The 26,116-nt window shown below is 46.7% G+C and overlaps 1 protein-coding gene across 2 annotated transcripts in view; it reads right to left on the reverse strand.

Annotated features, from left to right (window-relative positions):
* Nucleotides 1-8,424: 8,424 nt before the first annotated feature.
* DDC (dopa decarboxylase) overlaps nt 8,425-26,116 on the reverse strand; it is a 106,681-nt gene continuing 88,989 nt past the window's right edge. For both annotated transcript variants that reach the window (XM_010357513.2, XM_010357514.1), the window contains exons 11-15: nt 24,346-24,365; nt 17,746-17,844; nt 14,949-15,050; nt 10,958-11,176; nt 8,425-8,828 (exon numbers count right to left, since the gene is read on the reverse strand). In XM_010357513.2, the coding sequence (XP_010355815.1) occupies nt 10,976-11,176; nt 14,949-15,050; nt 17,746-17,844; nt 24,346-24,365 (422 nt within the window). In that variant the 3' untranslated portion in view covers nt 8,425-8,828; nt 10,958-10,975. The remainder of the gene's footprint in view (nt 8,829-10,957; nt 11,177-14,948; nt 15,051-17,745; nt 17,845-24,345; nt 24,366-26,116) is intronic.

Below are 26,116 nucleotides of genomic sequence, written 5' to 3' on the forward strand. Positions count from 1 at the left end.
CGTGCGTGCGTGCGTTCGGCGCGCGGGGCGTGGGCGTGGCACCTCGGCCAGGTCACCACCACCAGGGCCCCAGCTCCGACCGGTGGTGTTCGATAAACGCTTGTTGTGCATAGGCTTCATTTTTAAAAGTCCTCCCACATAAATACAAGGAGGCGATGGAATTGAATGAAGATTCGAAGGACTCCCATAGAGCGTGGTTCACCTGCCCTCACCCGGAGAGCCAGCGGCGGCTCAACGAGGAGAGCAAAGCGTGGCTCTGCTGCGCCCACCCGGAAGAGCAAACAATGGCTCTGCTGCGCCCACCCGGGAGAGCAAACAATGGCTCAGCTGCGCCCACCCGGGAGAGCAAAACGTGGCTCACCTGCGCCCACCCGGGAGCTCGAAGCGTGGCTCACCTGCGCCCAATCGGGAGGGCAAAGCGTGACTCACCTGCGCCCCCCGGGGAGAGCCAGCCACCCTCCTTCTGTGCTGCAGGCAGGGAGCGGGCGGCGGGAGAGGAGCAGATCCACTTAGGTCAGCGATTAAGACGTCGTTACAACAGGCCACCCCGGCCTTGCGGGGCCTGTGGCTGCTCCCCTTCTTGAATTCAGGCCTAGCACGTCTCACCTCCGCCCCTCGCACCCTGCAGTCTGCGCTCCATACAGCATGTGAGCGGGTGCTCAGCAATGTTACCTGGCTGAAAGAACCGCATAGAGTAGCATGAAAAAATGACAAGCATGTTTAAGATAAAATAAGGGAGAGTACTGAATCCGGCAGCTCAGATCTCCCCGCAGCCAACATCTACATTCCTTTGGACAGCTCTCTGCTGTGTAGGGACACCTCCCTGGAACTTTGAAAAACACTCCATCATTACCTTCCACTTTATTCTGGAGCAAAGTTTCAAAAGAAGGGTGCCGTAGTTTGATTAATTTAGTGAACTGAATTTTCAGACACAAGTAACAGAGCAGCCACTCAGTGGCCTCTGCAGTAAATAATGATATAAGATCACATAACAAGAAGACTGGAGGTTGGCGGGAAATCTGGGCCTGGTGACTCAAAGAAGTCGTGAAGGACCATCTCTTCATTCTGCCACCTTCTCACCTGTGGATTTTCCTCCCTAGGCTTGTCACCTCATTGTCGAGAGATGCCCTCACAATCCAAGCCAGGCAGCCTCACACGACCAGATCTAAAACACAAAGAGGGAGCCAAACTGAGAAAGGACCTTTTCCCTCTGAACACTTCTCTCTTGGAAAAAGAAAATGTTTCCCAGAAAGCCTCCTAGCCTTCCTCTTATATCTCCTTGACTAACTGGGACCCGGTCCTCTGGATATCCTTTCCTGAGAAAGAGAGGGTCTCGTGCAGGGGATAGAGAAAATGACTAGCAACTAGCAGCACATGATGTTTAAACACAGGATTTAAAGAAATGCAAGGCACAAGCAATGTGAAGATTTTTTTTTTAAGTTTTTAAAATCTTGACAAAATAAAAAGGAATTGGACAATGCACTTTAAAAACTAGAAGAGGTTTCACTGAAAACAACTCCTAATTCATTTCATGGCTTAGATAGTAATAGAAAATTATTCTAATTCCACACTTTATCAACTAATTTTAATTATTTTATAATTACGCAAAGTATGTCATGTAGAATGAAAATAAAAGAAAATGAAAACAGTTATATCAAGGCCAAGTCAGTTGTATGTTTACTGGCTATTTAGAAATTTCTAGGCCGGGCGCGGTGGCTCAAGCCTGTAATCCCAGCGCTTTGGGAGGCCGAGACGGGCGGATCACGAGGTCAGAAGATCGAGACCATCCTGGCTAACATGGTGAAACCCCGTCTCTACTAAAAAATACAAAAAACTAGCCGGGTGAGGTGGCGGGCGCCTGTAGTCCCAGCTACTCGGGAGGCTGAGGCAGGAGAATGGCGTGAACCCGGGAGGCGGAGCTTGCAGTGAGCTGAGATCCGGCCACTGCACTCCAGCCCTGGCGACAGAGCGAGACTCCGTCTCAAAAAAAAAAAAAAAAAAAAAAAAAAAAAAAAAAAAAGAAATTTCTAAATACATGTATATTTAGAAATGACTATATAGATACTATTTGAGTCATGTTAGGGATGGAAAGTTATGTCTCCCCAAGGTTTGTATGTTGAAATCCTAAGCCCAATGTGATGGTTTTAAGGGGTGGGGCCTTTGTGAGCTGATTAGGTCATGAGAGTGAAGCCTTCATAGATGCGATTATTAAGTATCCTTATAAAAGAGACTCCAGAGGCTGGGTGCAGTGTCTCATGCTTGTAATCCCAGCACTTTGGGAGACCGAGGCAGGTGGATCGCCTGGGGCCAGGAGTTCGAGACCAGCCTGGCCAACATGGCAAAACCCTGTCTCTACTAAAAATACAAATATTAGCCAGGTGTGGTGGTGGGCACCTGTAATCCCAGCTACTTAGGAGGCTGAGGCCTCAGAATTGCTTGAACCCAAGAGGTGGAGGTTGCAGTGAACTGAGATCGTGCCACTGCACTCCAGCCTGGGGGATAGAGTGAGACTCTGTCTCCAAAAAATAAAATACAATAAAAGAGACTCCAGAGAACTTTCTAGGCCTCTTGCCACCACCTGAGGATGCAAAGAGTTGACAGCAACCTGGAAGAGCCCTCACCAGAACTCGACCATTCTGGGACTCTGACTTCCAGCCTCCACTGTGAGAAATAAATGTCTATTGTTTATGAGCCACTCAGCATATGGTACTTTGTAGAATAGGCAGGCTACGACAGGTAATTAGCAATTTTGGGTGATTTTCATCATCAAAATTTTCATGATGGCATTTTGGAGAAATCACATAAACCACTCTCTTACCCTCCTAAAAGTATTGCTCAAATACTGAATTACATTTGTGCTTGCCAGAATTAACTTTTTTCCAACAAGTAACACTAGCCACTTCATTTTGTGCTCTTGATACAAAAGCATTTCCCAATCAAGCGGCTTTCATCTTCTGGCCTGGTTGGCGAAAGTGTAACTCACTTCTGCACCCTCTCTGAACCCTAGTCTCCTCATCAAATGTAAAACAGAAATAAACCTTTTTACCCTAGAAGCCATTATAAGGATTATAATCAACATAAGATATAATTCTTAAATTATCAGAGCAGTCGCTGGCATGTGGCAGGCACTCAACAGAAACCGTGTTGCTGTGCTATTTTTATTGTTACTATTAACACTCCTATTGGGACTGAAACCCTTATGCCATATCAAGACTTTTCCATCTTTGACAAATGAGACATATTAGGATAGTATCTTAATAATATGGAAGAGTTTAGTGCTTGAGCTATTCAATTATTAAACTTTGCTTCCAAGACCACAGACTGGTGGTATATACTCTGTGTGTGTGTGTGTGCATGCGTGTGTGTGCGTGCATGCTTGTGTGTGTGTATGAGAAAGAATATGCTGTTCTTTCTTCTTCTAGGTAGAAGTTGTTGAGACTTCAAGGGAAGAGGTTTTCACCTACAGCAGACAGTGCCAGTTTTCTTGGTGTGAGGGATTCTGGGAGATGGCTGCCCATTTCCATATTCATGAATTTTATAAACATGGTCTTAGATAAATGCCAGTGTACACTTCAGTGAGCTCATTTGTTTTTGAGCAGAGGGGATAACACAGCCCTAAATAATGTGCCTCCCTGTCAGCCAGGAGAGTTACATTCTGGAGATGTGTGTGTCAGTGTGTGTGGGAGGCAGGTGGTGTTGAGGAGATAGGGAAGCCGACAGGACAAAGCTCAGAGGGAAAACAGCCCATCTAAATCCAGTTCCTTCTCTGGGGGATTCCCTGTATGTGGATTCGCACTGACTTCCAAACCTCTCAGCTCCCTGACTCAGTGGTAAGAAAGAAAAAAGAACCAGGATTGAGGGGATGGTGTTCCAGCCCTCCAGCAGAGAAGTAAGATGTGTGGGCCCAGGGTGAACCAAGTGCACAATTTTAGTAAAAGATCTGTATTGGCCACACTGAATGAATCATAAAGGGATGTGAAGAGATTCTGGCATCATTGTCATAAACAGAGCTGGTGACGGGGGAGGTGTGTTCTCCTTGTGTCAAAAGACAAAATTATTTACAGATCACATTGGCTTTTATTCATGATTCATGAATCCAGTAGCCTCCATTCTGTAAAATAGAATTCGAGTTCCCACTGGGCAATGGCAGAACAGTGGTTTTGTAAGGTTGGAATAAGGAAACAGTATTTTTTTAAAGGTTGATTGGTTAGCATCAGCTTACTTCAGACCACTTTTCTTGTCATGGTTAAAGCAAATGGGACTTCCTTATGACTCTGACTCAGGTAGACTGAGCTGTTTCTGATAGGTTGCTGTGAATCTCTTGTTTTCAAGAGAAACTGGTCTATTTGGGGACCACCAGCTTTCTTAAAGTTTCAGCTTGATTAAATGGCACTTAGCATGAGTGATGCCACTTTAGTTTGGTCTATTGGGACCTAGTGCAGGAGCTCACTCCAAAACAATGCCCTCCCATAATTTTTCTTTAACAACTGAAATGGGGCAGAGCAGAGAAGGAAGGAAACATTTGCTTGGGTCATCATTTTCCTCAAGGACTGCGCTACCAATTGGAGTCAACACTTCTAGGTGCCTCCAGTTTGGTACAGTATGTTAGGGGTTGAATTGCATCCCCCAAACAGATTTGTTGAAGTCCTAACCCCTGGCACCTCTGAATGTGGCCTTATTTGGAAAGAGGATTGTTACAGGTGTAATCCAGTTAAAATGAGGTCCTACTGGATTAGGGTGGGCCCTCATCCAATTGATTGGTGTCCTTATAAAGAAGAGGAAAAGAGTCACAGAAGGAAGAAGGCCATGTGAAGATGGGGGCAGAGATTGGAGTGATGCTGTCACAAGCCAAGGAATATCTGGGTTACCAACAACTTGACTTTGTAGACAGCATGGCCCTGCCAACACCTTGATTTCAGTTTCTGCCTCCAGAACTGTGAGAGAACTTGTTTATGTTGTTTGAAGACACTGAGACTGCCATCCATTGTTCCAGCAGCCGCAGGAAACGAATGCCCTGCATTCTTACAGCACTGCGGCAGGATGGTGGCGTGATTAAGAGCAGGGGCTGTGGAGTCAGCTTTCCAGGGTTCAAGTCCCAGCTCTACTGCTCACAAGCCACTACTGAGAATTGTTCAGAATCAACCCAGCTGAGATCTGAAGATCATTTAGACTGGAGCCTGGCCCACGGTAAGCACTGCCCAGGTGCCAGGTGTTATTATGGCCGGGCTGGCCAGTTCTTCCTCTTAGGTTGCCTTGCTTAGAGTTTGGGAAGGAAAAAATAACCCACCTTGTTGTTGTTGTTTTCTACCATTTTAGTCTGCTTAACCTTACTGTTTCATATATTAGCCAAATTCTCTTATTTTACAGGACATTGGAATCTCAGATATACAAGGAAACTGAAGAATTTTCTAATTTTCAGTCCAATCTCATGGACTGAAAAGTCAGTCTCATAGAAGAATGACTCCGATTTCCCAACCCTTGGTTTTTTCCTATCTCCATTTCAGCACCGACCATGCAGGAGAATTCACTGCCCTGTAAGAAAACACTTTCCACTTGCTGATAGGCTGACTTCTAAGTTTTTCTTCGTATTGAAGATCTGTCTCTGTCACTTTCTCTTTGGAGCTAGAGAGGAGACTCTTCAAATTAAAGGGAGTGTAAAATGTGAAGACAGCTGCTGAGTCCTCTTTGAGTCTCTCCGGCGAGACAGCCTTCCATTTAGAACTCTCCCGGTGTGACTTGGCTCCTCTCTCACAACACCTGGGGACACATCCATCTCATAAATGCTGGGGTCTAGATCTCACTTTGACTTTGGAGCACTTTGGGATTCACGAGGTCTGCTGTAATACAGACTGCTCTGTTATCTTCTTCTTCTTTCCTCTACCATCCATTGTACGTCTCTGCTCTGGGGAGCCATTCACCAGTTTCTCTAAATTGGTAGCTCCAGATGTATCTAGTTTATGCAAGCAACTTATGCTCACAGTGCTTTCTTACTAATGTTTTTTCTACTACTTCTTACAAGTGTAGGTTATGGCAAGTAACACAAAGGTATTAAGGAAACAGATTTTTATATCAAATGCAGTTGAAAGGCAAAAAAATTTATAGTGTTTGATGTTTGGATATTTACATAATTTAGAAAAGCAATGAAATAATCCCTAGATTTAAAAAAGCCATTAGTCAGTGTTCCTATCTTTCCTCAAATGTGGACTTTGTGAATTGCATACCAGCAGAATCAGTTTCTAATTTGTCATGTCTGTTGGATTTCTGAATTAAGGGGTGCAGGTGTGGAGTCAGTGGATATTAGAACTGCCCTCCCTTGGGGTCTTCTCCCCTCTTGTTTCTCTTTGAACTGTGGCACACCCTCATGATGATCAAGGGGCCACCCGGTGACACCTGCTCCCCTTTTTGTCTTGGGCTTTCCTGCAGGCTTCTTGGTGATGGGCATGTGGTCAGCCACAATGAGATTCTCCAGGTTTAGGGAGTATTGCTGTTTGCTGGATTTTAGAGAGGAGACATGTGATTCCAGGACAGATCTTTCGTATCAGCTGTTAGTTGTGTCTAGATCAATCTGGGACTTTCCCAACACTAAGCAGGAGGGGCCTGTTATCCGGAGAGTAAGGAAACATCTAACTCCAGTGCCAGCAGCAGTTTGTGTACTCTTTTCGACACTAATTTGAATGTGTATTGAAATAAAGATGCTCTGTATTGACCACAGATTAGTCTGAATAATCCAAAACTTTAAAAACTTCCCCACATTGGACTATTCAGGGATGGTCTAGGGGCCAAGACTTTACCTTGGTAGGCAAAGATGGGGCTTCACCCAGAAGAGAATAAATGTCTTCACTGCCAGTTACCTTCAGAAATGGTTAATCCTGGGGACCAGACAGCATCTTTTGCAGCATAGTTTACTGGGCAAGAGCGTGGACTCCAGAGCCGGACTGCCTGGGCTCCCATCCCAGTTTGGCCACTGACTATATGACCTTGGGATAAGTCACTAAACCTCGCAATGCCTCAGTTTTCTCACTTGTAAAATGGGCATAATAATTGGCCTGCATCATAGAATTTTAAAATAAGTATTAAATTAATACTTTAAAACACGTATAACAGTGCCTGGCATACAGCAAGTGCTATGGGTGTGTTCTTGTTAAATAAACTGGGAGAAGTTCTTCTTCCTGTATCTAGGGCTGGGGAATTCAGATCTGAGAACCACTTTATGGAGGAACCTGGAGAAGTCAGGAGGTGGGGTGAACTGCCATAAGTTACCTAGAAATGAGCGAGAAATCAGACAAGCTTTTCTCTCTGTTGGGTCTGTGTCTAAGCTGATGTCTTAGACTCTCCATCAAAAGGATCCAGCCAGTTCGGAGGGAGGAAATATTCAGTCACTTGCTGGCCTCCTGCCCTGCTTCTGTACAGCATCCCCGCTGGCCCCTGCCACCCAGTCTCCTCCCTCCCATCAGGTCTCAGCCATCTTTCTGAAGTATATTTGTGGATGAGGCTGGATGAGCCCACTAAAGCAGAAAGCTGGTATCAATGATGTTGGTGGCTCACATTGGAGCCCTTGCAGCAATCTTAACTCAAGGGTTGAAAAAGAATCTTGTAAAATTTAGACATCCCAGCCTCAACTCAAGTGGAGTGCTCCACACTCCACTGGTCCTAACAAGGGTGGCTCCTGATGGGCCCCAGAAACAGCCTCTGTCCCCACATCATGGTGGAGGTCAGGTCTTAATTTGCTGTTGGGTAGAGAACAAATGACCTGAATAAATTAGATGGGGAACTACTTGGCATCTGACATATTTCCAGATTTTTGAGTAACAGATCATATCATTCACTTAGTTCACATAGATTTGGAGGTCTTTGAAGTTCAAATATACTTACTAATAACCCAAGGACCCTTTCTGAGAGTGCCTTTGATAGTTCTGTAGTCTTCAAAGGACAAGAACTCATCTTGGGATTAAAACACACATTTCTAAAAGCAAAATGGTTCCCAATACAGATAGTGAACTTAAAGTGAGATTGAGTAAATACCACATCCTTGTCGGAATTTGTTTACAGAAACACTCTTCAGTTGCTTATCAATCATGATACTATAGGACAGATAGACTTGTCAGACCAGAAAATCAAGACCCAGAAAGCCAGAGAATCCTTCCCATCACAGCAGAGACTTCAATCTCATTGCTCCAGATTGTCTCTTGATTCTAATTTTATTTCCACAGAAGTTGAAGTCATCTTCAAGTAAAACTTCTGTATTGTTAATGTATCCAGAACAGTGCCTGACATATACTAGGCACTCAATGAACATTTGCTGAATAAATGAAGGCCGTTTAAAAACATCCCAAGGATGCTGTATCTTTTTCTACTTTGGAGGGAATGTATCACAAGAATAAATTTGATACAACATAGAACAAGATGATCATCTGACACAATTACTATTTCACTTGAATTGTTTATTAGGCATTTAGCCACATGACAAAGGACAGTTTAAAGACCACAGATATAATTTCAAGTTGCATGAACATAGACTGCCCTGGAAAATATGTCAGTGAGGCTTTCCTGCTACTTCTGATGGCTGCAAGAACATGAAAATCTGTAATGTTTTAATCAACAAAAATCACAGCTAATGAATAAAAGCTATGGCCATGAAGATTAACTTTTTATATAGCAAATAATATTTCTTTGTTGATAAGACATAAGCAGACAAAATCACAACCCTCTGGATAACTTTGGAGAAAGACATGGGAAGCCACAAACAGACTCAGTTCCACGAAGCCAGGATGGTATTTATTTACTTCTTATTCCAGTTTTCAGATATATCTCTCTTCAACTTTTGATTCCTAAAGGAAAAAAATAGCATGAGCATATGGCTACATTAAAAAAAAATAAAGAATAAGAATTGCATGTGCTTCTTATTCAAATATAAAGAACGAATATATAATTTCTCCAAAAAACAGAGACAATTGTGCGATGCCAAAGAGTTTGAACTTAATAAAGGAATTTTTATTGCCAATCTGGCTTCTCTGATGAAAATTGTATTAGTGTCAACTAGAATCTCTGCCTAATTTTCTACCTCTGTAAAATAAGAATAGTTCCTACTTTCTCTCAGAACTCTAACCACATGAATATGATGTAATAAACTCAAATAAGTACAAGTAAAATCAAGGTATTAAGATTTTTATTGTTCTAATCTGTCCAAAACAACATACATGCATTAGCACTTACTATTGTATCACATATCTTTTTAAAAATTGAATTTCATTTTTACCTTTTGAACCTACAGCAAATATAATGACCCCAGAGGAACTGAGACTCTGATGAGAAATATACCTTTGTTTCTGATAAATTTTCAGAGCTACGTTCTCCACATATGTTCTTCTAGGCATGTGTCAATACAGGCTTATGAGATAGATGCAAACATGGGGTTGCAGAAATGTGAGTCGGGAGCGTTTGCCTGATAGGGATTTGTTTCGTATGGAGCTTACAGCAGTACTTTCCCTCCCCTCACACAGTCTTATGCTGAGAGCAATGGAATAACTTCAACATATAAGCCTGTCCCCACTACCTGCCAGAGATGCTTGAGATACCACTTTGGAGTTGCTCTGGGTCAGGAGGTCTTCCTCAGACCCCAGGTCTCTCTCGGTTTGTGAGTGGGGAAAGGCCCTGGTTGCACCAAGAAAAGGACCTGGTTCTCAGGGTATATTTTGACTGAGAAGGTAGTTCTTTGGCCTCAACTTTCAGGAGCCGTGGACAGGTCTATCACATATATGAAATATGATTTTCAACTTCTGACTTATTGAGCACTATACTTTTTCAGATATTCACAATTAAAATCAATAGCAAAGAAGATAAAGTTGTAGGCAATCAGGAAATGCATTACATGACTCACAGATTCTAAATCCCCCACAGGTTGTAATGAATGAGCCATTGCGAAAGGAAGAGGGAGAGAGAGAAAGAGAAGCAGACCCTAAGGAGGGATCACAGATGTCTTCCACTAAACGGGAGAAACAGGTAGACATATCCCAACAGGATGACATTCTTAAGATAACCTAATGAAGAGGCTTTCTAAGGTTGTCTGGGTTCCCACAAACATAATTTTAAATACCCTTCATGTTGCCAACACTGCATTTATTTAAAATGTGTGCTTTGTTTTTACAAATTAACTGCATGCTGTCTACAGGGTTTAGCTGTGAGGGGTTTACCCCTCAGAACTGCAAGAAGTCTGGTAGTTGACACATATCCTTTCTTTAAACCATCAAGAATTTGGACGGCAAGTCGTGAGTCAAAATAAATTCCCTTTTTATTGTTTTCATTAGTTCTCTAAAGGTCACCAGTTTCTTATATGAGCTTGTTATGATAGTAAGTTATCTCAACAAATGCTGTTTGAAGAAACCTAAAGTATTTAGAGATTGATGTAAGAGAATAAAAAGTAAAAATCTAAGTTTTAAAAGAATTATTAAAATGTATCATTCCTTCTACTTCTCCAGAATTAACAAGATTTTCTCTTCCTTTTTTTTTTTTTTTTTTTTTTTTTTTTTTTTTTTTTTTTTTTTGAGACAGAGTCTCGCACTGTGGCCAGGCTGGAGTGCAGTGGCGCGATCTCGGCTCACTGCAACCTCCGCCTCCCAGGTTCATGCAATTCTCCTGCCTCCGCCTCTGGAATAGCTGGGATTACAGATGAGCGCCGCCACGCCCAGCTAATTTTTAGTAGAGATGGCGTTTCACCATGTTGGCCAGGATGGTCTCAATCTCTTGACCTTGTAATCTGCCTGCCCTGGCCTCCCAAAGTGCTGCAATTACAGGCGTGAGCCAATGCACCCAGCCTTCTTTTCCTTATTTCCAGGTGAGGGAAATGCACCCTGGCAGCATTGAGTGAGCAGGTTGGGCCTGTAGCTGGGTCTGGACTCCAGGAGGACACTCTTGCTGCGGGACAAGGAGACAGGCAGAAAATGAGCCCAGGGCAGCCTACCTGCAGCTGGCTTCACTCCTACTCCTTCTCTGCTCGCAACACGTCAGCCGCCAGCTCTTTGATGTGCTCCCAGGCCCGCTGCACATGGGCAGATTCCACAGTGCGAGAGCAGATGGCAAAGCGCAGGACAAACTTGTCCCTGAGGTGACACGGAACCAAGTGGATTTTTTTGGCACTGTTTATTCTTTGCAGAAGAGCTTCATTCACTTTGTTGGAACCCTGGAGGGATTGAAAGAGAGGAACTGTGCTCACGTCTCTGAGGACTCAAAAATCAACTGGTCATGTAGGAAGGCCAGTGCTTGGCAACCCTGCCATATATCAGGAAGAAGCCGACTAACCATCCCCCTTGCATTTACGATGTTACAAAATTCAACAAAATAATAGTAACGCACCCTAAAAGACTGCGTGCATCTTCTCCCCACAGACAATTTCTCCATATTCTAATGTGCCATCAAAAGATGACCCTTCCATGGTCTAAGGTTTTTTAAGGAAAATAAAGATCCCTAGATATGTCATCTACAAATGTATGAGTTTCAACAGCAGAAATGGAGTTTCTGATGGCACCAGGGGAGGAGTCTCTAAATTCCCACGGAAACATAGAAGAGTCTCAGCAACCTGGAAAATGAAGCATAATGGTCAAGCTAGTGCTAGAATCTGGGAAGAATGTCCATGAACCACAAGATGGAGCAACCATTGGTGCATCTCCAGATGAGCAGAGCCCACCAGCCTGGGGTAGGGGCAGAGGCCCCACCCCTCCCACTACACTAGAGATGGAAGCCTGGTATCAATCAGCCAATGGGAAGCCCTTGCTGTCCCGCCTGGGCCCTGCTTCCACAGCAGCCAGTCTCCTGACACTTCACCTCCACCTCCCTTTGCTCCTCTGTCCTTCTTCTGATTGCAGGCAGTGACTCCATGTCTTCTAAGCCATGGAGTCTTAAATAGAAGGAACTGAATGTGGGACACTGCATCCTAGTCACCCGAACCTCGCAGGACTGCAGTTCATGGCCCTGTCTTCAGAGTGGAGAAGCAGGGAGGACGAGTAGGAAGGGGAGAGTTCTATCCACCGCACAGAACCACCTCAGATGAGCACCTGCTGGATGCTGGCACCTGGCACAGAGCTGCGCAAATACCCTGGCCTCTAGCTATGGGACTGAGCGCCCTGCTCCTGTTGTGCCCAGGTAGACATTGATGGGTCAGAGGAAATTTGGAAACCGTGGGTGAACACCAGGTCTGCGTGAATCCGGATGAGGATTCAAGGATGAAGATAGAGAAAAAAAGAAATGATGGTACCAAGGGAATGGAATGTTACCAAAAAGACTCAGCATGAGAGCAAACATCTGCAAAGTATAGAGCACAGAAAATAGGAAGCAAATTATTTAGGAAAACTGTGCTTGTCATTTTCAAACAGACTGGATAGGGCAGTACTTCCATGACATAAAGGCAAGAAGCCTAGCAGAGGTGGGACAATGACAACGAACAAAGTAGGCTGAGCGCACACAGATGAAGACCAAGCCAGTACTGGCCGCGATGAGGATGGAGGGAGAGGGACCATGATGCCATAGCAACATCACATCTGCTTTAGTAAAGAGCCACATGACGCACTGAAGCATTCAGCATGAAGGGGCCTGAAATTCAGATTGAAGAGGATTAGACCAGGAGAGAGGGAGGCCAAGATGGCAGACGTGGAGGCAGAAAAGTGAGCCACAGTGTTTGACTCATGTGCCTCCTCCAGAAACTGGATTTTCAGACTGGAGGCACAAGCAAAGTTTTACAAAAGGAAACATTTGTCAGCTGAAAAATGCCCTGGGCTTCCTGCACGAGAGGCCTCACTATATGGCATGAGAGAAGAATGGACAGAAACCAGTACACAGATGGGTTTGGTGGCCTCTATAAATTATGCAAATAAAATAAAAGCCATAACCTTGACAACATTATGCTAAGTGAAAGAAGACAGTCATAAAAGGCAATATGTTGTATGATTTCATTATACAAATGTCCAGAATAGACAAACCTACAGAAACAGAAAATAGTCCTAAGGACGGGGAATATGGCATGACTGGGTGTGGGGTTTCTTTTCAGAGGATGAAAATGTTCTAGAATTAGATTGTGGTGATGGCTGCACAATTCTGTAGATATACTAAAAATATTCAAATGTAGCTTTTTTTTTTTTTTTTTTGAGATGGAGTCTTGCTCTGTTGCCCGGGCTGGAGCACAGTAGCACAATCTCGGCTCACTGTAACCTCTGCCTCCCAGGTTTAAGTGATTCTCCTGCCTCAGCCTCCCGAGTAGCTGGGATTACAGGTGTGTGCCACCACTCCTGACTAATTTTCGTATTTGTAGTAGAGATGAGGTTTCACCATGTTGGTCAGGCTGTTCTCGAACTCTTGACCTCAAGTGATCTGGCCTCCTTGGTCTCCCAAAGTGCTGGGATTATAGGCGTGAGCCACCACGCCTGGCCCAAATGTAAACTTTAAATGAACACAGTGAATTATATCTCAATAGAACTGTTAAAAAAAATAGAATATAAAAGTCCTAGAAGAAAACTGTCAGCAAAAATAAGAATGAAAACAACAGCTTGACAGCAGATGAGTCTAGTAAGTACGATGCCAACACCAAGGTTGGTTGACTGGACACATCCTGGACGTGGATGGACTGAGGCTTCTCCCACAAACACCCAGAGTGTGTCTTGCCCCCTTGGTCCTCTGTGCATCTCTCAGGTCTCATCACTTGTGCTCTTCCAACAGCTCAAGTCTCCTCTCCTGCTCTACTACCTGCAGGGTTTCCCATGGCTACAGCTCCTCCTTGCCTCAGAGCTCCAAGTCAGGTGAGGCAAAAGGACATGGTAGGTGGAGTGGCAGTGCCACACTCTGACTGGCAGCCCCTTGAAAATGACACTGACACCAACCTGCTCCTTCTCCTGAGTGTCTTTAATTTGAAAAAGGAAGCCTCCTGGAAAGGCTTGAAATGATTGTGAATTAAAAGCTACCTCGGTCAGGCACAGTGGCTCACGCCTGTAATCCCAGCACTTTGAGAGGCCGAGATGGGCGGATCACGAGGTCAGAGTTTGAGACCAGCCTGACCAACTTATGAAACCCCGTCTCTATTAAAAATACAAAACTTAGCTGGGTGTGGTGGTGCACACCTGTAATCCCAGCTACTCAAGAGGCTGAGGCAGGAGAATCACTTGACCTGGGAGGCGGAGGTTACAGTGAGCCAAGATTGTGCCACTGCACTCCAGCCTGGGCAACAGAGTATGAGACTGACTCAAAAAAAAAAAAAAAAAAAAAAAAAAAAAAAAAAAAAAAAAACAACTCATAAAACAAACAGACAGAGGATTAGGTCTCACCTGGCTCTGTGCACACAAGGGGCATGTGTGCAGTGCATCTTAGAGCCTTTTTGAGAACTATATCATGATTCTCAGCAGAGATGGCTTATGCCCTAACCTGTGTGGGCCAGCCTGCCCTCACCTGGTGAACATCAGGTGAGCAAAATAACAGCACGCCACAGCACAGTGTCAAACAGACTCCTGTGTGGGCATCTTGTAAAGGTACGCAGCCAGCAGCTCTGGGATGGGGCCCAAGACTGACTTTTCTAAGGAGCTCCCAGGCAATGCTGATGATGCTGATGCTATTGATCCACAGAAGATGCTCAGATTAGTGAAGCTATGGACAGGCCACTGTTCTCCAGGGAGGGCCAGTGGCAGAGGTGTGGGATGGAGCCTTGGGGATGGAAAAATGGTAAGGATTCTGGGACCAATAAGCTGTGTAAGTGAGAAGTCTCAGGGCAGGCTTGAGGAAGCGGGAACAGCCCCCATGCGTGGACGCAAGGCTGTGCAGCATCGGGCAGGCTGGGCTGGTGGACTGAAGAACACAGGCTTTGCTCTCCCATCTCTGGAGAGCCAGGGCCAGTTTTTGAGCATGGAGGTAATCAATGACACTTTCCCCTCTGTCACATTCACAGAAAATGAAGAATGGAATAGATGTAGACAAACCTTCAGCCGAAAGCAGACAAGCCCCAGAGTGACTTCCGCACAGATTTCAAAGCGGGGATCCTGGAGCACCAGTGACTCAAATTCATGGGACAGCTGGACGTGCTTGAAAGAGGAAAGGGAAAATCTGTTTCTCTCATGGCCACTTAATTCAGAACTTAACTACCTAGAAAACCTTATTAGACTGCACATGTATAATTCATTTAGATGCTCTTGGCAATTTTCCTCAAGTGCTTGTACCGTTCACTGACCAGCTGTTCCCAGGCAGGCTAAGAAACTCATTCCCTGCATTAGCAAAGGTCTAGTGTCTTCAGAACACCAATTGTCATTTTCTTCTGTTCATGGGACTGTTTTTATCCCACCCAAACTGTCTTTTATAATGTTAGAATAAACACCGCGAGGAGGTATTTGAGCATTCTGGAAGAGACAATGGCTAACGCCCATCGAGTTGCTCCTCTGTGTTTCCGGTGCCAGCGCTCACCACTGTGTCATCTTCAGGACAACCCACAACACAGAGGATATCGTGATTATCCCCATTTTGCAGATAAGAAAACAGGATGGGAGAGGGCGAGGGACATGCCCAAGGTGCACCTGGAGGCCTTGGCTGAGCTGGGGTTCTACGGCAGCCTGATGGAGCTACAGCTCTGTGGCTGCCACAGCTGTTGCTCCTCCTTGGCGTTTGCCACCTAGAGCTGGGCATCCTGTCCACTCTGTCACATTCAGAATCGGCCTTCCTTTCATTGAATACACTGACCTTATTTCACTTCCAGATAGTTATAGAACTCAGAAGCTATTCAGATAGTATGTGATCCTAGGAGAAGGAGCCCTCCATGGCGTAGGCCCGTGCCTTGCTCATTCTAAGCCCGCACATACAGCAGGCCCCCCACGTTGCAAGTGCTGGCAGTGGGTGGCTGGGACCAAAACACCTGTCATACGAGCGGTTCCTCATCAAGCCACCAGAGGGCGCCAAAGACCTCGGCCCCATGGGCGATCCCGAAACCCGTTTCCCCCCCCAGGGAGACAGGCTTTGAGCATCGCTGGACTCTGCTCCTAAGGCAGGATTGGGTCCCCTTTCAGAAAGAAGTGGGGTGTGTTTTAAACAGGAGCCAGCATGATCATAACTAGTTGTCCTTGAGCTTAAAGATGTCATCATTGGGGAGAGATAAATCCCTGATTTTTTGGCTTTCTGTCCCCCCAAAAACTGAATTCGTCTCAAATGGGGAGAGGGGCATTTCCTACCCATGAATACATATACATACTCCTTTCCCAGTTCTCGCCCCCAAACAGATCCTCATAGTGCTCGGCAGCTCCTGGAACTGTCCTCACCGAAGCTTTGGGAATAGACAGTTCATGGCACATCCTAGGCATTCTACAAAGCTTGCAAATGGATGTGTTTTTATACGCTGTGCCACAGAGGATGTGGCTGGGGACACCTGCCCCTGCACAGCTGGTTGTGAAGTGGCAACAGGACTTAAAATGGAGGACTGTCACCATCACTAAGGCTGAATATCACAGGTGTGCTTGTTCCCATGAAGCCTGGGGACCTCTGTCCATCAAGATGAGGCCACAGCTTAGGAAGGACACCAGGATCAGAGGGAGCCAGCAGAACAGCAGCAGGCCTTCTGCAGCTGGCTAAATGGGTGGCTCTAGGCAGGTCCGGGCTCGTATTCAAGACTCAGTTTCCTCTTTTTTTTTTTTTTTTTTTTTTGAGACAGAGTCTTGCTCTGTTGTCCAAGCTTTAGTGCAGTGGCGCGATCTGTGCTCACTGCAACCTCTGCCTCCCGGGTTCAAGCGATTCTCCTGCTTCAGCCTCCCAAATAGCTGGGATTACAGGTGCCTGCCACCATGCCCAGCTAATTTTTTGTAATTTTTTTAAATAGAGACAGGGTTTCACTATGTTGACCAGGCTAGTCTTGAACGCGTGACTTCATGATCCCCCGCCTTAGCCTCCCAAAGTGCTGGGATTACACACGTGAGCCACCATGTCCAGCCAATTGTTTTGTTTTGTTTGTTTGTTTTGTTTTTTTAAAGCAAGAGAGTGGGGCTTGTAGCTGATGAGTGCTTCTCAAATTTTAGTGCATAGAGAAGGTGTCTGGTTTGCTTGTTAAAACAGAGTTTGCTGGGCCCCACCGCAGGCCGGCACTGCTGGTCTGGAAGCATGTCTGAGAACCACTGGTCTAGGGAATATCTATCTTATTCTGGCAATCTAGGGGAGAAAAACACGTTCATTATGTTGTCATGATTGCCATTGCTCAATGAACTTCATTCTTGGCTAGATGTGGCTAAAGCACAACCTCTGTGGTATTTCTACTGTGACCATCTTCCTGGACCTGATAACCAGCAATCTGTATGAAAGTAACTTAACAGATCTTATAAATACCCTCATCTCAACAACCCAAACTACAGTTTGATTCTCTTGCCGTGTATTTGCTTATTACAACATTTGAAGGCCGGGCGCAGTGACTCACACCTGTCAATCCCAGCACTTTGAGAGGCTGAGGCGGGTGGATCACCAGAAGTCAGGAGTTCGAGATCAGCCTGACCAACATGGTGAAACTCAATCCCTACTTAAAATATAAAATTAGCTGGACATGATGGTGCATGCCTGTAATCCTAGCTACTCAGGAGACTGAGGCAGAAGATTCGCTTGACCCCAGGAGGCAGAGGTTGCAGTGAGCTGAGATCTCACCATTGAACTCCAGAGTGAAACTCTGTCTCAAAAAAAAAAAAATGAATTTATTTCTAAAGTCCCAAAAGATCTCTGCAATTTTACCCAGATAAATAATAAAAACAAGGTCACCTTGCGGATATAAGCCTGCAGTCCTTTGACTCCATACATCCTAAATACAAACCACATTTTCAAAGAGCGAAATCTTCGGCCCAGTGGTATCTGCCAGTGCTGAAATAAAACATGAAACGGACCATCAGTGAGGAAGATATTAAAAGCAGGCTTCCTTTTCGGCTCACTGGCTCACCTGTTTCTCTTGGAGGCAGCCGATTCCCAGGAGGCCACCCTGCTCCCACTGCCATGGCCCATCTTGGATAGCAGGGCCCTCCATGATGTGGGCAGAGGCTTTCTTTGAAAATCTCCAAGAGAGAGGAACACAGACAGGGACTGTTGACCTGGGAGCCAGCAATGTTCATTGTTTTCATTCAACAGATGTTTGGGGTGTGCACAGTAGGGCCAGACCCTGGGCTGGGCCCTGGGGTTCCGTGGTGAGCAAACAGGGAAGACATGGCCCTGCCCCCAGCAAGCTCACCATCCAGTGGGGATAAGGCGGTGATTTTCATTGATGTCCTTGCCTAGGAAGGAGGGAGCCAGAACCCGCTCTTGTCTGCCACTTCTGCCCTGGATGTTCTGGCACTGTTTTCTAGAGCAATACTGGTTCCCTTTTGGTCCCACTGATCACCATGGAGTGACCCCAAGATCCCTCACCAGAAGACACAATGTGTGTCTCCATGCTGGGCTCCAGAAGCTTTCCCTGTCCTTCCTCTGGTTTTCCCAGACCCAGGCAGCTGACTGACCCCCACACTCTCTGAGGGATGGAGATGTGGTGAAGTGAGCAGGGAAGGACTGGGATGAGGAGGCTGCTGGGAAGTGACCATAGCAGCACTGCGTGGTCATCTTAACAGTCACATTCTATTTCAGCTATAAAGGAGATGCTGAGGAGAGCTGAGCCAGCTCCCTGCTGGGCTTGGGTGACACAGTGCAGCCAGGTGCAACTCTCGAGCTCAGCTGGGCCATCTGCCGGGTGGAACTGCTTAGCAGGAGTCCTGAGTCCCGCACTGCTCCCCAGAAGGAGGGCTCACAGGTGGTTTTTAAAGTGTGGGTGAAGGCCGGATGCGGTGGCTCATACCTGTAACCCCAGCACTTCGGGAGGCCAAGGCAGGTGGAACACCTGAGGTCAGGAGTTTGAGACCAGCCTGACCAACATGGTGAAACCCCCCTCTACTAAAAATACAAAAATTAGCCTGGTGTGGTGGCACATGCCTGTAATCCCATCTACTTGGGAAGCCGAGGCAGAACCCGGGAGGCGGAGGTTGCAGTGAGCCAAGATGGCGCCATTGTACACCAGCCTGGGCAATAGAGTGAGACCCCATCTCTAAATAAATAAATAAATAAATAAATAAATAAATAAATAAATAAAATAAAGTGTGGGCGGAATGAATGGATGGCAGCTGCTTTGGAACACAAGAGAAGCAGCTCAAGGGCCCAGAGCCAGAGTTCTGCAGGAGCTTCTCAGGTCAAAAGGGAAACAGGGACCCAACCTCTGACTCAGGCGTTCAGCATGGTTCCCCCCAGTTGTATGCCAAGCCCTGCCCGGTGTGTTGACACATTATCTCCTTTGAGCTTCCTAGCAGCACTGTAAACAAGGGTTCGGATCCCTACTTTCTTAGAGCGAAAGCAGGTGTGGAGAGTGACTTGTTCAATGTCACCAAGCCAGCATGCAGCAGAGCCTGAGCTGAATCTGCACACACAGTTGTCTGCTAGTAAGCACTGCGTTTGCAAGCTGCTGGGCTGCTCGAGAACCAAGCTAACTTGTCTTTTGGGAAGTCTAAAAGAAGAATCCCTTATCCCACCACTAGCTGACTGATTGACTGACTAACAGTCAGTAAAGCGATGCTTCCCTGCCACGGTTCAGCATGGACGCTGCGTTCCAAAATCATTCCTGGACCAGTCGTCCTCCTACAAATTAAAATGCGATTTCAGTCTAACATTTGGAAGAATACCAAGGTAAACTTAATTTCTGTGGTCCTGGAGTGAAAATGCACACCATCTAATTGAATGCTCACTCAAATGTGGCTCCAAATGCTGTCATGTTCTCTCCAGAGACTTGAGTTCAATGCACTGGCCCCTCCCCCAATATGCTCCTGGGCGCCTGCAGTAGATGGCTGTGACTCCTGTGTACCCAGCCTCACCTCCTGCCAGACTAAGGTCCCAGAGGAAAGGGACTGTGTCTCATTTGCCATTTTAGTTCCAGCCCCAAGCCCAGCACCCGGCCTGGCTCGGCGCGGCCAGCCCACATTTTGTGGAATATTGTTGACGGACATACTGAAATAAATCAGGAATAAAACCCATTTTTCCCTCATTCATGGGTCATCTAAAAGGATTCTGCATGTAAAAACCAATTCATATTTGATGCTTCCCAAACATCAAATGAGCTATTTCCTGGTACTTTTTCCTCCACAACTGATCATTTTTAAACCCGTATTTTGTCCCACTTTTGACAAGCCATCAACCTCTTCCAGAAGATGCAGTTTCCTCATTCAAACAGCCTGGAGGGCTGTGTGGCTCTGTGGCTTGTGACCTGGGTCCATGGTCCTGTCTTTCAATAGGTTCAGCAAACTTTTTAACTTTTCTGAACCTCTGTCTCCTCCCCTATGAAATAGGCACAATGATGCCCACTTTGCCCAGGACCTCACAAACTGGAGGCAAATAGTGCTGTCTTACATCTTCAGTGTGCCGTTCACCATCAGAAAGAACACAGAGCTCTCTTGCCATACCTCGCGTCCTGAACAGCCTCCTCCTGGGACTAACACTCCATCCTCGTGCCCTCATCCACTGACAAGGGGCAGAACTACCAGGGCCTGCTCGTTCTTTTAACCCCACACTTCCTCACTGGCCTGGCAGGCAGCCCACTGTCCAGGGGTCTTCTCCCCAGCCTGAAGGCTGTGACAGCCTTAGGTTTGGGTTTCCAGCCTCTTTGAACAAAATGAGAATGTCTATGATATTCCTTCCCATTCCCTGCTGAGCCCAGCAAAGCAAATGCTCTGGGGACATTTGCCTGGAATTCACATTCAAGGTGGGAATCATAGAGGAGCCTGAGAGGTGCATGTGAGCACAGAGAGGGAAAGAGGTCACTGCACTGTAGCTAAAATAGCAGCAAAGAGAAGATGCCAGGAAATGTGGCTAGGGACATCCCTGGGTTGTGGCAGACGGAGAGGGTTCAGTGAGAGGCAGTGACACTTGTGCCTGCACCCAAGGGACAGAAAGAGCAAAGCTGGGCTGAGAGGTGCCCTGGGGGCTCTGTACACCAGGGGCCCTGAGGCTGCTCCCACACTCACACTTGGCCAACTTGTGTTTCCCCAGTGGCTACCCAGGGCTGTCCCCACATGGCCACTCCTGCTTCCTGGAGCTGATCTGCTGAGGCCTAACGCCTGTGCTTCGCATTTAGAAGCCCCTCGGCTCCAGAACAGCTTCCACCTTCTGCATTCCATCTTTCATAAGGTTTGTGCGTTTGTCCCCTCATCAGCCATGAAATATTGGCTGTGAACACATGATGTGCCATCTCTGGCCCTCTCTAGGGACGCAGCAGCACAGAAGCCAATGACCTCAGAGGGCCTCCCAAGCCTGGTGGATGCCAGTGGGGCTGGGCTGCTGTGGTGCTTCCCACCTGCCTGGGTTCCTTTAGAAGCAACAGGCAGCCAAACAAGAGCTGTCCCCACATGGCTCCTGACTCATGTGCTGCCAGCTATAGCGCCAGGTACCTCAGCATCATTGCCTGCCACAAGCGGCAAGAAGAGAGCTGTCAGGCAGAGGACTAGCTAAGGACTTGGGGCATGTCCTCTTAGGCCACAAATGGGCAGCCTGGAGGATCTCAGGTGTATTTCAGAACACGCATCAGGGCCTGCGTGGTCTGCACCTCTGTCTCCCTCAGTGGCCTGGGAGTCCTGGAGGCGGCTTTGGCCCTCACTCACCTCTGAGTAGCTGCAAGAGCAGCTCATAGCTCCTGGTTGGAAAGGGAGTGCCAGTCAAGGGGCTGCCTTGAGATGGGGTGATAAGGATCCAGGTTTCATAGCAGGACCAATAGGGTGGGGAGTACAGGGGCTGCCCAAAGGATGCTTTGAAAGTAAGGCTGGAGCACAGGTTGCTGATGCTTGACCTTTTCTAAACTGAGGCCAATGCCTTTCATTAAGCTGATAGAGATAATTAGTAGAGATAACTAGTGGAAGTCACAGAAGGACAAATGCTTCCCAAAGAATACATGGCCCATCAAGGCGAGGTGAACGGTGGGCTCAAGTCTTCTAGATTAGCAGTGGGGAAAGGGGCTGTGGCTTGAGGCGCTGAGGAGAGTGAGGCTCAGCACTAAAGACAGAAGGGGACAGAAAGACAGGGATCAGATTCTTTCCTCACCCCATTGAGGGTCAGGGACTGGTGGTGGAGGGAATAGGATGAAGAGCCTAGAGTTGGGGAGAAGGAGTGAGCCCTGAGGACCGGAAGGGCCCTGGCTGGAGCAGAAGAACAGGCTGGGGATGCCTCAGGCAAGCCCTGCCATCTTTGTGGTCCTGCAGGCGGGTGCCAGTACAGATCTGTGATTCTTGGTGAACAGTAGAAACTGTCTGAGGAGATCATGTTCCCTGAGCTGCTAGATGCGGGCACAGCTGGGCTGGTTCTTGTCTTGGGCAACGTAACATAAGCCTGCATTGCTGGGGATGGTGTCCTAGGCCTTTGAAAGACAGTGCCAAATTTATTTAAAAGGACTCTGGTTCCTAGAGGACTTGTTAGTCAATACAGAGTTTTTAGCAAAGCCTGTGTTATTTTATGTGAACCAGAGATGGTGTCGTGTCTTTTTTTTTCTAATGATATCTAAGCTGAGAAGGAGCAACATTAAAAAATAATAAAATAAAAATCATGAAATATTCATGCCTGTTACCCCATTTTCAGTCTCAAGCCGCAGGAAGCAGCTCATCCTCAGCAGAAAGCTGGATGTGCCAGGTGCTCACTGCACAGTCATTGAGGAAAGCGACGGACTTTCCCAGGGAAGTAGTTAAATAACAGGGAAATAATTACACCACATAACATGGGATTCTGTGTAGACTTTCTGTACTGTGGAGGAGTGGAGAAGGTATTGCGATTTTAGTTTCAGTGACATGAGAACCAGCTGCAGTGTGGTCTGTGCAGCATGTGGCCCTCCCGCCACATGAAGTCTGAGAAAGACCATGAACCATAGGAGGAGACAGAAACACAGGCCACGGCGGTATGAGGATACAGGTCAGGGTGAGCAAGTCCTCAAGTTATTTTTAATATTATTGTCATATTTTCCCTTCAATAATAACTTTCTAAAGGATAAGTCAGATTGTTAATGGGGATTTATATGAAAGTTTTAAATGGCATCATTCATGGATCTTCCCACTGTGCCCTTATGTGCACACACCCTGGCCTTTCTCCCTGGGTGTGGAACTGGGTGGTCCCAGGCAAACTTTGCCAAAACCGTCCTGGGACCAGCCTTGATGGCTTGGGAAGGTTTACTGCTGCCCCGTCCCTCCTGGCTCACAGCTGTCACAGGAAGAAGGCAAGCTACACATGCCTTTGAGGGGCAGCCCCTGCTGGGTCATTATCACACCAGCTGCTGACAATGTTTGCTCCAATAGCACTTAGACACACACCTCTGTCGGGAAATGGCAGCCTCTGCTTTGATGGTGCCCACCACCCCTGACCAGAAAGAGGTGGACACAGGTCATCATCTTTTTTTTTTTTTTTTCGAGACAGAGTTTCACTCTGTCATCCAGGCTGGAGTGCAGACGCGCGATCTCGGCTCACTGCAACTTCTGCCTCCCAGGTTCCAACGATTCTCCTGCCTCAGCCTCCGGGGTAGCTGGGATTACAGATGCCTGCCACCAGACCTGGCTAATTTTTTTATTTTTAGCACAGATGGGGTTTCACTATGTTGCAAGGCTGGTCTCGAACTCCTGACCTCAGATGATCCGCCCACCTCAGCCTCCCAAAGTGCTGGGATTACAGGCGTGAGCCACTGTGCCCAGCCACAGGTCATCTTTAGATAGCAGAAGACAGCCAGCTCAGTGGCCACACCTCTGCCTCCCCTGAGTTTCACCCTCCCCCTTGGGTTCTATTCTTTCGATAAGCCTCGCAGCCACTGCCTTTGGTTCCAAATTCCTTTCCAGACTAACGCTAGAACAACCTGGCATTTTCAAAGTATGCCTCATTCAACACTTTGGCAAATAAAAATGAGAGAGGACCAATGCATTTGAGACTAGGCTGCTGAGATGACTGGCCCCACCTGGGAGCTTTTTATGTTCTCTGACTCCTCACTCTCCCATTGCCGCCACCAGTGCAGCCCCAAGCGCACAGCAGCAGCCCAGGGCAGAGGGACCTTTTCCTTCCAGAGGAATTGGGGGGGCAGAGGCTCCTTCCCCCTCCCCAGGAGCAAAGTCCAGGGTCCAGGTTTCCCCCTCTTAACCTGAGACCTCTGACTGGGGGGCTCAGCAGAGCTGCCCGCCGCCTGACAGGACCCCCCCTAATGTGTCAGTTAGGACCCCGTTGGAAGGTGCCCATCAGTGCGTGCTTGTCATGAGAGTGGGGAGGAGACCCGTGACAGCTCCGGAGGAGCTCCCCAGCACTCCACTGGCTTTTAAGATTACAGTGGAATCTCCCACTTACCCGGTAGTCAGTGATAAGCCCTGGAGAAAAAAAGAAAGAAAAAGAAAAAAGAAACCATTAGACAGGTTTGTTGATCACACGCTAATCCTTTTCATCCTCCAGGTAAATTTCTTGTGTCTTCTAAGTCAGAAATAAAACTACCCAAAGGCTGGGTCTGGGTGTTCTTTGTGGCACTTCCCAGGGTAACATATTCAAGGGGAGTCTCCCGAGAACAGGATGCCCAAAACACAAACTGGAAATGTTACACTCTCAGTAGACCCGCATTAGTTTTGCTTTCTGCAGTTACATAGCATGAACATCTGAGGTTTCATCTAGTTCCCAGTAGAGAGTTAGCGTTCAGATCACGTAAATCATTCATCATGCATTCATTCATGCATGAGAAGGTGAATTTGTGATATACAAAGTGATTAGAATATTTTTAAAGGAAGAGAATGAAACTCTTGGTGGGCTTATTCATCTCTGTATCCGCGGATCTTAGCAGATCTTAGTTCAGTATCTGGGACAGAGCAGATACTCAGTGAATACCTGTTGAGTCAGTGTTACTATCCTGGACTCAGTGGCTCCACATTGGTTATGAAAAATGGCTGATTTGCTTTTGAGCCTCCTCTCATGCCTAAAGCAGCAAATCCCAGGAGAAAGAACCCTGGATGCAGGCTCATAGACAGGAGTTTCTATTAATACAAGTGATGCTGTGCAAGGCATCATGTGAGGATTATGACAACATGCTGCGGTCCTGCTGCACAGATCGGTGGAGAAAGGAGTCTCGTGCTCTGGGAGTAGATCCACGAATGTGGGCTGGACCAGGCACATCAGTGTCCCCTACTTTCCCAGTCAACAGGGGCTGTGGCAGGACCATATAGCAGTCTACATTGCATTTACAAGAACATCTGAAGTCACCACTTGATGTCATTCCCTGACTGCCACCTGGCTGCCAGGAGAAAATAGTTATATTCTCCATTAGCATAAAAAACGGCAGTGCTGGGAGGAGATGCAGGACCTTCACCCCCTGTTTCATGAGTGACCCTGAGATGGAAGCCCAAAGTCACACAGCCTATCTCAACCCATAACCAGTACTCTCCTTTATGCCACACGGCCTCTCATTACTAAGGGAGCTTGTTAAACAAACATAACATTAGTAGCAGCATCTGACAATGACTCACAGAGACCACTGCAAATGAAACAAAGCACCCAACAGACTGCATGCAGGAAGCACTCAGGAAGAAATTGTCGAGGCCGGTGCAGTGGCTCACACCTGTGATCCCAGCACTTTGGGAGGCCAAGGCAGGCAAATCGCTTGAGCTCAGGTGTTCAAGACTAGCCTTGGCAACATGGTGAAACCCCATCTCTACCAAAAAAAAAAAAAAAAAAATACAAAAAATTATCTGGGACTTGTGGTGTATGTCTGTGGTCCCAGCTGCTCAGGAGGCTGAGGTGGGAGGGTCACTTGAGCCTGGGAGGTGGAGGCTACAGTGATCCAAGGTTGCACCACTGCACTCCAGCTTCGGTGACAGAGCCAAACCCTGTATCAAAAAAAAAAAAAAAAAAAATTGTCAAAGAACCAGATGATTGTCATGAATGAAAATGAGGGAATGCCCGACCTTTTTAGTTTCTATTACTGCACCATCTGATACGGTAGCTACTAGCCACATGTGGCTGTTGACATTTAAATTTAAGTTAATTAAAACTAAAGGAAATTAAACTTTAGTTCTTCAACAGACGAGTCACATTTCAAGCACTCATTAGCCACATGCGGACTGGTGGCTGCCATATT

This window comes from Rhinopithecus roxellana, chromosome 6, assembly GCF_007565055.1.
Source record: "Rhinopithecus roxellana isolate Shanxi Qingling chromosome 6, ASM756505v1, whole genome shotgun sequence".
NCBI lineage: Eukaryota > Metazoa > Chordata > Mammalia > Primates > Cercopithecidae > Rhinopithecus > Rhinopithecus roxellana.